The 14,975-nt window shown below is 43.8% G+C and overlaps 1 protein-coding gene across 3 annotated transcripts; it reads right to left on the bottom strand.

Moving 5' to 3' along the window:
• Nucleotides 1-80: 80 nt before the first annotated feature.
• LOC130526579 (ceramide transfer protein-like) lies at nt 81-14,462 on the bottom strand. 3 transcript variants are annotated; one of them, XM_057034373.1, is made up of 18 exons: nt 13,834-14,462; nt 13,577-13,711; nt 11,879-11,995; nt 8,542-8,649; nt 8,164-8,302; nt 7,855-7,938; nt 7,569-7,726; nt 5,592-5,684; nt 4,615-4,701; nt 4,430-4,522; nt 4,042-4,119; nt 3,389-3,484; nt 2,976-3,108; nt 2,826-2,896; nt 2,605-2,733; nt 2,391-2,520; nt 1,619-1,755; nt 81-1,498 (listed from the first exon to the last, which is right to left on the bottom strand). In XM_057034373.1, exons 1-17 carry the CDS (start codon nt 13,921-13,923, stop codon nt 1,628-1,630), a joined length of 1,869 nt encoding a protein of 622 aa, XP_056890353.1. In that variant the 5' UTR covers nt 13,924-14,462; the 3' UTR covers nt 81-1,498; nt 1,619-1,627. The 3 variants fall into 3 exon arrangements, with proteins under 3 accessions (XP_056890353.1, XP_056890354.1, XP_056890355.1); XM_057034374.1 differs by lacking the exon at nt 4,042-4,119 and having other exon boundaries at nt 13,834-14,461; XM_057034375.1 differs by lacking the exons at nt 11,879-11,995; nt 13,577-13,711; nt 13,834-14,462 and adding an exon at nt 10,382-10,548.
• Between the last annotated feature and the right edge of the window lie 513 nt (nt 14,463-14,975).

The following is a 14,975-nucleotide window of genomic DNA, read 5'->3' as shown; positions in this document are numbered from 1 at the left end:
AGTGAGGCTTGGAGATTTCAGCATAAAAGCATTTTTCTGAACAGGAAACCGTCCAACATAGAGATTAAAACAGAACACGGTTCTTGCTTCTGTTGTGTGGCAATTTTAATTTACAGAAATTGTCAAACTGCTTTATTTTAGTGCAAATAACACTTCTGATGTACAGCTTAGAAATATACAAAGTGTGTAGATTACCAACATATCAAGGTTAAAACTCTCAATGCATTCCTGTAATCATCAAAGCAATTGCCCCGGTCCGTGCTGACCTCTGACCCCTTAGACTGTTGCCCCACGCTCCCCTGCTGATTTGCAAAAAAAAGCCCCCACCTTTTGATGGCATCCAACACAATCAAGAGTAAATTTGAATTTTGAGGTAAGATGATATGAAATGAAGACCCGACCGCCTCACTTCAAGTCACTGGAGATAAATGCACATCTGGTGGCAAATCAGAAGAGAGAACCAGGATTTTTCTTTTTAAAAAAAACAAAACTACTAGAGTTCATCCTGGCGTCTAAGGCATTCTGATGGTACTTTCAGTCAAAGGGCTGGATTGCATTATAGGGAAGCATGTGAAATGTCATCTTAGAGCAGAGGGTGTGTTGATAGAACTGACATTTAAACATTTCATAGTGCACAAGAGAAGCAGGACACGCGCGTCAGGGAGCACCCCGACGTTTCCGCTGCCTCGCCGAGGGCCGACAGTGGTCAGAACCACCTCCGCTTTACAAAATACATCCGCTAATTCCTCAATCACAGAGAAGAATCTTCATATCAGACGCCGTGCCTGGCCCTTTACAGACATCTGTGGAAATCACCATACCTTAAGATGGATTTATTTTAGTCTCCTCCTTCAGCCTCCATCCAAAAGTTCAAGCATTTAACAGTCAATTCACATTTCTGACATTGGTAAATAGCAAATCTCGGTCGGTTTCTTAACACGTGTCTACGATGTTCTCCAGAAGCTAATTTACAAGAATCTACAAATATAAAGATCTCTCATAAAACTGTAAAGAGAGCATATGTGGGAAGGAGAAGGCCAGAGAGGAGCATGTTGTTAAACGCCTCGTCAATGCTTTTGGGTCAGTTTCCACCCTCCTGTCAGGTTACATTAGCAGCAGTGAAACAAGTAGCTGTAATACTAGTGATTATAGCAAACCCAAAAAAGTTGAGGAATATGTAATCATAAGAAATGTACAAAACAATATACAAAAAGAGAATTATAGGTAACAATTCAAAACCCATTTAGGAAACTTTTTCTTAGGATCTTAACATTCAAGAACTCCCCCCCCCCCACCATGACCAACAGTTGGTGATAAGCCAGGGTAATGTGGCTGCGATGTTGACTAGTGATGAATTAAAGCCATAAAACCAGTCTCATCCGGTGGGACGCTCGACGTCGATGTGCCTTTCTGCATGTAAGAATTCTGAAAACATTCTAATATAAAGACAAAACATGTCTAGTAGTCAGTGACTCTCCTCCTCTGGCCTGCTGGAAGCCTAAAACAAGAAATTGGAAAGTCAGTTGTATAGATTTAACTGAATTATTCACAGATTTTTTACATATTTGGAATGACCAATGTAATAAAGGTGCAATAACAACATCAATAACAATAAAACCTGTTTTGTTCAGAAGAGGATGGGGTTCCCAGCAGTTTTCTCTTGGACGTAGGAGGTGAAGCGCTTGAGAAACTTGGGATATTCTCTTTTGGCAACAGCTCTCAGGACTGATGCTGGAGCCCAGCCTCCTGGGTTTACTGCACGCACACACGCACACACAAACACACACGCACACACACATAGAAATCATCAGAAAATTTTGCAAAATCATTCTTCACACATCCAAGCTTTGGGTGAACACCACCCCCTGGTGGCGAACACTGGATAGCGTCAACTCATTCAAACGTGACCTGCCAGCTTTTTCCTAACAAAGCAGCTCAGTATTCCCAATGTACGACTAATTTATGACACAATTCCTTTGTCTACTGCAAGTGTAGACAACAGGAATGTGGAAATAAGAGATCTGACCCTGTTCTGGTGTCAAACACCAGCTGTACAAGACCGACTGAGGCGGCGTGTGATTATTTGCATTTACAATTTCCGTTAAAATATAAAAGAAACGAAAATAGACAACATTTGCGTTGTTTTGCCACGTTGGATCCAAAAACAACACAGTAACAGATTTCTTTGTCCTGCAGCTATTAGTTGATGGTTAACACATCCATGCAAACCTCAGGTCAACAAAACACACAAAAGCTGATTACACACCAAACATTCACGCACTATTTACTCAAACTAACGTAGCGTCGGCTGCTGTTTCCAGCTCTTTTTCCTGGTTCAACGGCAGACATGCCAACACGGAATCGGTTAATCGAGGCGGACAGGCGCTTACCATTGGCAACGTAGGTGATCTTGCAAAGTATGTTGTCTCTGCTGATCTCTTTGTCCCCTTCTGGCGGGCTGACCAGCGTTTGGCAGATCATAGCGACATTGATTTTGGCACGGACGCATCGATTCGTGGGCTGAAAGTTCAACGAAATGTGAGAACCTGCTTTTTCGGCCCACTGCTGGTTACTGGCACCGCGTCACAATAACGGCAACCTTACAGCAGCTTTGTCGTGGTCCACGGAGAAATTGCAGACCAGCCATGTGTCGGGATCATTTTCATTTGTTGCCAAGATCTTCCTGATGGCCGACAGATAGAGCACATCTCTTTGAGAGGCAGGCCATACTCTCTGGAACACAACCACAAGCATTAACTTATTAAATCTCTCCCATTACACGGGCGCATTAACACGCATTACCAAACGCACAGAAGTGGTTCTACCTTGTGTGTCTGGTACACGATGATGGCGTTATCGGAGAGCGCTTCCACAACGTGGAAATTTTCAATAGTGGCTGATGGAGCAATGAAAGGAGGCCGATGTTAGCACCGAGAAAGTGAAACGCTGTGGACGGGATAAAACGGAGAACTCACTCTCCCAGTCTAAGCGGACAGCCGTGTCCCAGAAGTAGTGGCAGACCTCGTGACCCGTCACGCCCTTCACAGCATGTGTGGCTTTGAGAGGATCCAGTACAATACCGTTCTCCTCCACCTCCCTCCTGTACACCTGATACACAAAGTGAGGTTGAACACATCCCTGTTAGCGTCACATTACAAAACATATCTCAGGGAACGACAACGGCTGCATATTATACTGACCAACAGCACAACAGTTGAATTTCAACTGATAATTTTTTAGCATCAAGTAGTAATTCCACAACAGTACCATGCTGAGGTGTGTGTCTATTAGCTAATAATCATTCTAATGCATCTACAGATATTCTAAAATATGCCTGGGATGTAATTTGGGACATTAATAATATGCATCTTCTCTTCTTTGCACTCACCTTCATTTCACCTTCTTCTATTACCAGCTGCCAGTTGGCATCTCCACCCACGTCCTGAAGGGAGTAGGTCATGTGATTCTGCACCATGTCCTCCACCTATGCGTTACAGGGACAGATATTGACTACTTTTCTATTTGAGGAGACGATCTGAAACATGACGCATTGAGGAAAACCCAGTGGAAGGAGGGATGCGACTGGTGTTCGATGCCTGGTGGCTCTGAGCTCAACACAGGCAAAAATAGTTCCCACGTGTCGTCACTTAAACGTCTCTCAACGGTAAATAGCGAAATACTAAACATCGCCTGTTTAGACTTGTTATTCCGTCTCCCTACATGTGCAAAGATCGCAGCACGCCCAGGAATCATGCCGGCTCATGCTGTGGAAACTCAGCGATGTGGGGAAAGACAAAGCGGCGGCTTCCCCAGATTACAGTCAGCCAACGTCAGACATTTTAATCACTGCTAGGATTATAAACGTCCCTTAATGATGTCTCCAGGAGTTGAGCTTTTGGCTGTATAATCAACTCCCTCCATGGAAAAAGTGAGCGGGTAGTTTACATAGCTGAGCTATCTGCATGCTCTCCGTGAGGTGGAAGGGAGACGGTGTTTGCATTCCCCTGCAGAGATTTCTCTCTGTTGACCAGAATACTGTACCTGAGCGCTGAATCTGTGAATGTCATCTGAAGCACTGACTAGCTCAACGGAGGACAGGGAAGAGGAATGGCTATGAGGCTGGACAGCAGAGAAGCACGAGTGAAAGAGAAAGGAATAATGAAGCAAGGAAGCAGTGCAGCACAAGTCAAGTCCACAGTTATGACCCTCAGGGGGACACGTTACTAGAAGAAACTGTATTTGCAGTGTGAGAAGCAACATGGACAGTATTTAAATCGTCTTTGCACAAGGATTGAAATCGGCAAGCATTAAAAACTTTAAAGAAAAATACTGGGTGTCTAACAAGAAAGGAAGGAGCAGCTGTAAAATCCTACAAACAACAGCAGGTGTGGTGGGAAAAAGACACAAAAGTAGATTCGGTTTCGATCACCTTGCTGGCGAAGCGATGTGTACCGATGATGGAGTACGTGTCCACAGCAGGGACTGGCGTCAGGCGGGGCACCCGGACTTTATCTGACTGGGACTGAGGAAGGAAACAAAGGTAAAGAGAAGATATGCAGACACCGGCTAGAGGAAATCTAAACTGCTCAAATTCAGTGGTGGGTTTCATCCTACCTGCTCCTCCATCTTGTCCTGCCGGTCCAGTGCAGCTTCCACTGCATCAAAGAATTCATCCTCGTTGATCAGGCTGTTGGGCCCCTCCTATGAAAATCATATAGTACTGATAACGGGGTTTCTAAATGTTTCCACATTCTGGGAATATTTGACATTTTTCCATGCAAAATCCTGGCACAGGAAGTGGAGTGGACCAAAATGTTGACACTTAATGTCAGGATCCTTTTTACAACAGCACTTTTTAGACCAAATGACAACTGAATTAGTTATTTCACTAATTCAGACAAAAACGTCCACATAGTTGAGCCTCAGCAGGTTGTTTCCAGGCTAAAATGGCCAGAAAGGAAAACGTTCTCTTTAGTTTCATTCTTGGCAGCGGCGCCATGCAGATCCCATCCCACCAGTGTCTACATCAGCAGTGCAGGATGCTGGACTGTGATGGCAAACGAGCACAGACACTGGAAGGCTGGAGGTAGGCGGACAAATGAGTGTGAATCTGAGGTCTTCACAGAGAAGAACATTTCTGAGGTACAGAGCGACTGAAAGGATGCAAGAGCAGTGCATGATGGTCTGGGGGTGAGGTTGCTCCCGAGAGGAAGAAAACTTGAGAAAAGAAATCCATCACAAGGTTTTTCAGCACAAGCCACAGCCTGTGGGCAGCGCTCGGTCGGGGACAGTGTTAAAACACACCTCAAAAATGTGTCGGCAATATTGAAAGGACGAGCAGGCGGACAGACGTGTGTCTGTGATGGACGGGTCAGCTACTGCAGCTGAACCCTACAGAGCTGCTGCAGAATGAAGGGAAATCTAATCAGATCCCATTGAGAGCCTGACACTTGAATAGCCTCAGATCTGCCAGTCAATCTGCCAGGAGCACAATCACCATTTCCCTTAAAAGGACGAGACGCTGAGAGCATATCCTGTTCATTGGATACACTTCCTGTTTAGATTCATTTCACGCGTTTCTCTTATCTTGCCTCATAGTCTGGACCGCCGTAGTGTGACTTCTTCTTGAGTTCATTTACAGCAGACTTGTATGCCTCCTCCACTCTCCGCCTCTTCTCTAGCTCCTGAACACAGACAGTAAAATACAGAGGTGGCGTTTTGACCACAATCACAGGAAGTAATGCTGTTAGTCAGTGGTTACATTAGCTTTTTATTGTCCCACCTGGTGCGGCTAAATATACAGCGAGAGAGTAAATCAAGCGTGAGCAGATCTGTGTGTGTCATGATAACATTTTTAAGGTTGTTTCCAGCTAATCCAACGCTCTGCTGTCAAAATAAGGGCAGAAACGTGCCGGCAAATATTTGCAAGCAAACTTCCTTGAGGCTTCTTTTTTCCCCTATCCAGTAACATATCACTCTATCACTTGCATCGAGAATACTGGGCAAAGAAACCTTTGAAACACAGCGGTTGTGAAATGTTGGTGACCGTGTGTTGCGGTGACTCAACCGAAATGCGAGACAGATTCCAGAAGTGACTGTCCCAGTTAGCAATATAGGAAACACTCTTTTTGGTTTTATATTTAAATGTGAGCAGCATGAAATGCTCCAATCAAACACATTTGCAACAGAACAAATGATAGAGGCGGGAAACAGAGGTCAAAAAGAGGCAGGACTGAACGTCAGCAACACCCCCAAACATTCTGCGGCACTTGCACTTAAACAGGTTTTACAGAACATCTCGCCGGCTGCCAGAGGCAAATAAACATACAAATGAAAAAGGAGGCAGACTTAGCTGTAGGAAACTATCAACCCTGAAAGCAAATGACAAGAAATGTTCCCGTTTTAGAGAAAAAGGTATTCTTGCCCCAGTAAAAGTAGCTGAGCTGTTGTAACTAAACATAGACAATGAAAAAAAGCATTGGTGTGAGTCTGAACGGAAACCTGTGACAGGAAGGAAGGTGTGAGTGCAACACAGACGGGAGGCGATCCTCTTGGTTACCAAATGATCGTGACACAGCTGAGGACCTACTGTAAAGAAGAGGCTGCAGGTCTGTAGAGGTATCCATCTTTGTGTCTGATATTTGAGCAGCTCTGTCCCCCTTTGAATCGAAGGTTTCCACAAATTGCACCAAGTCCGAGCAGTCATTTTCTGATCCTATGTTTGTACGAGTCTAACTTGGCCTGGATAGATCCTCCTGTGTGTTCTGTCAGTAGTCCTATTTCCCAACACCACATTGGCAGCTATACATGTGACCAAACAGAGATAAAAGAGCTAGTTTCACCGGCGCTGCCTCGCTATCTGACAGCACTTCCCAGCTTTTGTAGGTTTTAGGGTTGGGCAGCGCACCTTTACACACAGGGAAAAAAACTGGTTCGACAACAACAGCTGAACATATCCGGATGTAACACAAAGAGTTAAACTCAACACACACACACACACACACACACTGAGGGACAGTTCTCATTGCACATTTAAGCCAGAACAACACTGAATAATAATTGTGAAACAACAAAACGATAGAAGTGGTCTGAAACAAGTCCGTGACTCATTATTTTCCTCACAGCACACCAGCCTGTTTCACTTGGGCAGCTACAATTTACACACCGTGACCAGGATTGAGCAATAAAGCATTTTGTAGCCGCAGTAATACCAAAATGGCAGGACTAATGTATAATAGCAACACGCTATTGGAATAAAATTAGCTTTCCTAGTGATTACAAAGATCTTTTCAAGTAATGGAATAACTAACTACAACAATGGAAGCTGGAAGAAACTGAAGAGTGAGTCATGATGTGTTGTAAAAGTCCCAACACAAATACTTGACCTCAAACCTCCAGAACACCAAAACACTTAGTGTAGTGGGTATAAATGCAACCTGGCAACCAGCCCTCTGTGATCTCAGGGTGGCTGGAGTAGCACTAAACAGCCAAAGTTGCGTTTGAATGGCATGAATATATGGATGGAATAGAAAGTAACTTCACCTTTTCTCACGTATTAACACTTTTACCTTGTCAAGTCTCTTCTGCCAGCTTTCCTCTCGTTTGACCATCAGTTCAATGCAGTGGGACAAAGTAGAGAGAATCCCTGCTGTGGTGGCCTTGAAGGTGATGGCTTCTCCCTTAAAGTCGATCCCATTCATTCCTTTGGGACTGGCTGGGGGAAACACTAGCACAGACGGAAACAAAGGTGTGATGCGGCCTGAACATTTTCAACTTGTCAGGCTACAGAGGACAAATAATGAAAAGTCTGTTCTGGATTCAAATACGTTAGACAACATTTGCCGATTGACTCACATTTTTCTTTGCTGCCATTGTTGTTGTGATTGTGTTCTCCGTCTGCCCTGGTAGTGGTAAGAAATTCATCTTCATCCTCCTCCACTATGGATCAAAATAATAAAAAACAAACAAAAGGAACAAAAAAAAAACTTGGATCGTAATTTTTTCAGCCTGTATCAAAAGTCAAATAATAAAATTCTTTTAACTCAGACCAACAAAGATAAAGCTAATAGTCTGTGGTTTAACATTCATAAACTAACTCATTTATTCAGTAAAAATCTGAACTCCATGTGATATCTATAATCACGGTTTCATGCCGCACGCTACCTGTGTCCCTCTGAAATTCATCTTTGGAGACGGCATCCGCACAGGAGTCGAAGAACTTCTGCAGGGTGTCAACCTGTCTGCACAGGATGTCCCGAAAGGTTTCCATTTCTGCCAACTTCTCTCGCAACCTGTGGCCCTTCTGAGAAGAGAAGAACAAAGAGGCTTTCACAGCGTTTCACTTGTTTTAACAATGCAACATTATAAAATCTGCAAGAATCACATTCCATTCATACAACTTTATAGATACTAAACCTGAAACTGAGCTGGACTTTACAGGGAAATTTAAAATATGTCATCATGGATTTTGGGGGGACTTGGAATTAACATTATTAACTGTGTGTGTGTGTATATATAAAAATAAAAGAAACTTTTTTTTACCTTGAAGGAGGATGTGGATGTGGCAGATAAGGCACTAGCTGCTGATGTAAGAGACAACATGGAACCATGACGTCTGAGGCTGGTCTCGGAACCATAACCAGACTCAGCCTGAAATCCAGAGGGAGGAAAATCAATGAACAGACGAGAGGAGACTGCACATACGCAGAAAAAAATACAATCCAGACAATGACAAAGGGTCAGGAAATGGAAGGATCACTGAGAAAGGGGAACCCAAAAGGCACAAATCGCTTCAATTATTTGAAATACAATGAGAGTCTGCAACCCATAGGAGCTAGGAATAAATGGAAAGAAGAGATCAAGTGCATTTAATCAGTCGACAGCAAAGCTGAGCTCATCCAGAGCTTAAATCTGCCCACACAAATCACCAGAGTGGAGTTGTGAAACACATCAAAACAGGACTGAAACACGGCCGTTGAGGAGACTACAATATATACCGTAATTTAAATTCACTCAAACCTTGAATTAAACCTTCTGGGCCAAAGATCTAGTTTTTTTTAAAAAGAAATATATGTTAGAACTTTGAAGTTGAGGGACTGAGGGAGATAAGAATAAAGAAATCTTTTTGCATTGCAAATTAACCATATTCTTTTTTCACTTTGGTCTGCATTTACTGGTTATTTTAAATAAAATGTGACCTGCTGATTCTGTACAATAATACTTGAGCCTTTATAAGGAACTCCACTTTATAAATGAATGACACTTGTTGGCTCGTGCTGCTATCAGCTTTAATCAGCTGCAGCTTTGACAAAACATCTCAGTCTCTCCCATCGTGCACGATCTCTAGGTCCTGCTGGTTTATGATTTTAAAAACGGGACTGAATGTTTCCCACGTGTCAACAAAACATTCCATCATTTGGTTCTGTTGCTTTAAGAAAGCTGCCATTTACGAAAGGTGTGAGCGACAAGCTCTTGTTTTTGCACCACCACTGAGCATCCGATTTACTGGCACTTGACAGTGAGTGTTAATATGGAGCTGCCGCCCAGACGGAGAGGAAAAAACAATGCATCTCGACATCTGCATAACAGCTGTGGTAGCTAAACATGCAGGTCCTGCTGGGGGGACATTCCTACTTAGGGCACATTGTTGAGTGCTGCAACATTTATAAAGTGATGTTTTTAAAAAAACAATTATTGGTCCATAATATTGATCTGAATACCGAGAAATTCATCAAACCATCGCTCATCTTAAATGCTGTGTGAGTATTCAGGTGGAAAAAAAAGAGGAATGAATGATTTATTACAGAGGCTCCGGCTGGCTCGTCCATGTTAGTGAAGTGAAAAACTGCACGTACCCAGCAAGTTAGCGTTAGTGCTATATATGAGGGAGCAAAGATGGATTGTTCAAATGTGGCAACACTGGCTCCAGTTAAACATAACACGCAGCATGCAACATGCAGTGAGCCCACCATTTGGCCATTCCAACACCCAAGACAGAGCAGGACGCTGCTGCAGTTCCGCTGAGTTGCTGGCCCCAACATGGCCCAGACGCTCCCTCAACACTCCCACTGTTCTGACAATTCAGACGCCTAAATCTGGTTTCCCCAGACACACCTCGCTAAGAACAAAGGAGGTTGAGGTGGAGAAGCCTCGGCTTAGCTCATCGAGGACACGAGAACAGCTGTAAAGAGGTGGAAGCGGGTCTGATCTGCTGCCGTGCAGCGGCGAACGAAGGCAGACGCTGACTTAAGCTGAAATGATGAGGCTTGTGTTTCCTCGGGCAGAAACGAGGAGGATCCTCGGCCAGGCACACGTGGTCTTAAAGAGCCACACCTACTGAACATGCATTCACTCTGCATATGCATCAACAGATCAAACAAACCCTGATTTGGGAAATCTTTGCATCCTGTCCACGTGTGTGTCCAGCGTCCATCCCTGAGGAAGCAACCGAGCCTCTGCTGTTGCACGTAAGAGTGAAAGCAAGTGAATAAAATGAGAAAGAAAGAGACAGAGAAAGAAAGAGAGAGAGGGAGAGGATGAAAGAGGGAGAGGGGGCTGTTGCGTGACAAACCAGACACCAAACAGGTGGGCGAGCAAAGCTGCATGATGTGTTGAGGAGAAGGAAAGAGAGAAAGAGGAGGAGGACAGAACCTGCCTGCACACCCGAGTGACACTTATCCACCAGCCCCTCTTGTTATCTCTCATTTTCTAATAACCACTTGTCAGGATATCACATGGTTAAATCACGTTCACCCTGTTTAACATGATCAAAAACGGACCCCCCCATCCCACCAACCTGCATCAACACATCAACCCTAAAAGAGTGAAAAATACAAAAAAAAAGGTTTCCTTTCAGGATTTTGGTTGCTGTGAGCACGGCGGACAATAAAATGCATTGTTTATCACTTTAAAAGTCTCCGTTCTGCATGTGTAACACCAACACAAACACACCCACACACGTAAAAACATGTTTTCGCTGGGGGAAGGACCACAACTACACTGATGTTTCACAAGCGCCCTGTTAGAAAATTGAATTGCACTAGCCTTTGGAATTTATCCAAATTTGATTTGTAGTTGCAGAAAAAGTAGCATTAAAGAAACCTTCTGTAGGCAGCGTTGGCGAGTGAGCTGCTGCAAGACCTCGTCTGTCCAGCTGAGTGCAGTGCAGCCATGCTGGAGCTGCAGGCTGCACGGAGGTCACGGTCAGGGCCCAACCCTGAAATACTCTCACTCTCTGTTCAAAGATTACAGATATGCCATCACTAACACCGACTTAAATAAGGAAAATGACATTAATTATAGTTCAGCAACAATGTTTGAAGGGGGTTCAAGATTTCTTGGACAGATGTATTCTAAAACATTGCAGATGTCTGGAGAACAAACAAAGTCTCCTCGTAGAAATTCTTAGCTCTGATCTTTTGGGCTCAGTGAAGGCGGGAAAAAAACCCGACAGCTTTAATACAACAAATGAGGTTGGAAACTCAAATACGTATAAACTGCGTGAGCCTACAGCTGCCTGATATCTGAGGACAGGGGATACCCCCACCTAAAAGCATCACTCCTCGGATTCCTGACATTCCCAAGGGAAAGGGCTGTGCGTGCGTGCGTGTGTGTGTGTCTAAATTCTTGTTCTGCCCCACCCAGGACCATGAACACAATACAACCACTCGATTCTAAAACCCAAATCTACAACAAACACACAATAACACTAATAAACGCATATATTGCCAAACTCCAAAAGCAACAAGAACGTGATTCAAAGTCTGTTCGACTACAAAACAACCACAGTAAAATTAATTGAGCAAATAAATAAAGCGCGCAGGTGAGCAAGGAAGCAGGAAAGAATGTATGGAATTAAAACTAGAATCATTCCACTCACCTTGTGCAGCTCTATTGACTCGATCCACTGGAGTCTGTGCTCAGGGTCTTCAGCTCTGAGGTACCACAGGCTGTCATTCACGCTGATGTCGAACCGACATTCGTCAAACTCATGAGGCTGCACAGAGGGAGGAGAGGAAACGGATACATGCGTTGTTAGACACGGCGCCCGGACATAAGCCGTGTCTGTGAGGGAAACAAATGAAAACACTGGTGCCTAATGGGGGCAAATGAACCTTAGATATCTGCTCTCTCAGCGCTTCCCGCCTGAGCATCATTATTCATTATTCCTCTCAGTATGAGACAATTTTTTTTGTCTACTGCATTTTCACCCCACCCAAGTTGACCTAAATGTGGACAATAAACCCTTCCTGTTTCCTCCAAGGTCAGAATTTAGCAAAAAAAAAAGACAACACAAGTGTTTTGAGAAGAAAAGACAAACTGTAAATGTTAAATGTTGGGCGATGTCATCTGACACGAGCCTGTGCTGCCAGAGACGTAGACATGCCAGAGGACACTCACGTGTCTTTATGTGCCGCTGACAACGGCAGTGTGCATGTCAACACCAGCAAAGACAGACTGCCTCGTCTTCCCCAAGCTGTGTGACGTTCACGTTGCCCGACTGGCTGTTGCTAATGCATTAACGTTTTTAAGCTTAACAATGCTATAATAATGCTAAACTCCAGCACATGCAGTGATTTTACCACGACTGGGTTGATAAATCTGGTCTATTTGACTATGCAAAGACCATAAAGCTCTCCTTTATGAGTTTATAGCTTTGCTATTCTTTCTGAAGCAATCTTATCCTACGGATTAAGCATTGCTTTACTGCAGACTTCAATCAGATTAATGGAGCGCACTTACCGAAAAAACTAAAAAATTATAGAAACTGTCAATTGTTCTGTACAGCCGTGTTAAGTGTAGCAACAACCTGTTGGCCTTCTGATACAATCACTCGACCTGCAACAGGAATTTTCACACAGTTACATTTCCTGCACATTTCCTTTGGCTTCTCTATGTTGACATTGGTGTATGTGTGTGTGTGTGTGTGTGTGTGGGGCTGGAGTTACAGCGTGTTACAGAATGATGCATTCCCGCATTCCGGAGTTCTCATACCATAGCTTCTTTAGAGTCTGCGACTGTGCACATACAAACTTAACTTCTAGGGAACACCTGCAATCAAACGGTGCTCTCTCGGACAGTAAGTATTCAAACACAATCGTATATTTTGGCATTTCATTGGTCCCCACAAAAACAGGAACTGGCATAACGCCTTGTAATGGATAGAACAAACGTAGGGTAATGTAATAAAACGACACCCTTGCGATCACTTGATTGTTACGCCCTTGCGTAGCAACCAAATGACAGCCGAGTGATTTCCTTGGCCTTTAAACTGGGAGAATGATGAATATTTAACCAGGGTGTGGAGGTTTACGGTTTACAACAGGAGACGCACACAAGGTGAATCTAATACAGTCCGTTATTGACAATTACTGGAGCAAGATTAAGTTACTCTGGTTAACCTATGCTAGGATTATTAGAATAATGATTTGAATTTGTTGCGGTTTGTTTGAAGGGCCTTTGTTGGGGGGGGGGGGGGGAGGAATGCACCAAATCAACCAGAGTCAAGACTGAGGTGACTTATTACTGATAGTTTATAAGAAACGAAGCTCCTTCCTCCTCCGGGGTCTTTACTCACTGTGATGACAGCTTTACTGAGGCACAGAGAGCCCCTGCAGCCATATTCCCTCTCATCTTCAGACTTGTAGTAGCTTAAAGTGTTATTTTTCAACACAACCCATCGGTCCTGCCATCCATGTATATAGTTAGTCCACTGCAAACACAGGAGGGAAAAGTGTCGTTTTCATGATATAGTGCATTTAACAAACACACAGCAAACTACATCTAGATAGACAATTGTCTTTATTTGGTTAAATATATGTCAGCTCACGGTACCTTGCTTAAAATGCCTCCCAGCTCCACTGGATGCCCAGATTCCGGGTCCACATCATCATCCGAACCGGACGATGAACTCTTTTCGGACATTTAAATCCAAGAGTGAGATCAAATATACAAGTAGTTTCTGACGAGGTGGTGGAACAAGAAAATGCAAAACACAGAAGTCCAAACAAGCTTTTTAAAGCGACAGCAAAATAACATTTATGTGCCCAGCAAGGGAGTGTTGAATATTCAAAGAGTAACTTTTATCCTTGGTCGGTTAACATAGATAAACCCTGCAGGCTAGTTTTGCAGCAATCTCCGTATCTGACAGCCCAGACGCAACTTCTTGGTTTTTGCGGGCTTTGTTTTGAAACTGACGCTGAATACAAACGAGCAGGCTAGTTAGCGTTAGCTGTCAAACGACGCAACTAGCTGCATTAACGTCACAACAAACTTGCGACTCCTGCAGGTGGAAATGATCTATCAACTGGGCCTCCTCAAGTATTTTAATTAGCGACCGACAATGAAGCCGTCGAGTTCAAGGCATTTAACTTCAGCCTGCAACTATACGCACGCCTGTGCAGTTCCGCAGTTCAGTTAGCAATAGCGAATGTTTGGCTATCGCCCCTTCATTCTGCTGGGGGAGGAGTCGCGAGCGCGTTGGTAAGGAGGAGGAGTCAAAATAAAAGCACAATCGCGGTGATACCGGAAGTCGTCCATTTCTTTTCACTATAATCACAATCTACGGCTAATAGGCCTGTGTGTGCATTAGAATACAAAACGAGTCTTCTCTGCCGGCTCAACTTATTTTATAGTGCAGCCCATGCTTTTTGTGATTAAAAATCACGCCTTGTTATAATTACACATTGCTTCTGGTTCTGTTTCGTTTATAAATGGTTTGTTTTCTACTTAATAAAGATAAATCCTAGTAATAGAGATGATCTCCGAGGTTTTTGCAGTCGAATAATTGCTAAATGTTTGGAAAGCAAAAACGGGGTCGCATACATCTAGCGACCTTCATCATGTAATGACAATACTTCTAATGATTCTCTTTTCTGACTCGTTCAGATGCCTTGACGATGGGAATACAGAGCCACTAGATGCGACAGCCACTGAAAGTCAAAATGCCAGAGCCTTCGTGATCTTGGTGCAATCCA

Source organism: Takifugu flavidus, chromosome 5, assembly GCF_003711565.1.
Source record: "Takifugu flavidus isolate HTHZ2018 chromosome 5, ASM371156v2, whole genome shotgun sequence".
In the NCBI taxonomy this organism is placed as follows: domain Eukaryota; kingdom Metazoa; phylum Chordata; class Actinopteri; order Tetraodontiformes; family Tetraodontidae; genus Takifugu; species Takifugu flavidus.
The sequence above is the reverse complement of the archived record's forward strand: the minus strand, read 5'-3'. Positions and strand labels throughout refer to the sequence as shown.

Excerpts from the sequence above, each read along its gene's own strand:
- LOC130526579 (XM_057034373.1), bottom strand. The coding sequence starts at position 13,923 with ATGTCCGAAAAGAGTTCATCGTCCGGTTCGGATGATGATGTGGACCCG. Across the intron at positions 3,485-4,041 it reads TTCACAGATTCAGCGCTCAG|GTGGAGGACATGGTGCAGAA; the intron begins GTACAGTATTCT and ends TGTAACGCATAG. Across the intron at positions 2,734-2,825 it reads TCGTGTACCAGACACACAAG|AGAGTATGGCCTGCCTCTCA; the intron begins GTAGAACCACTT and ends GTTGTGTTCCAG.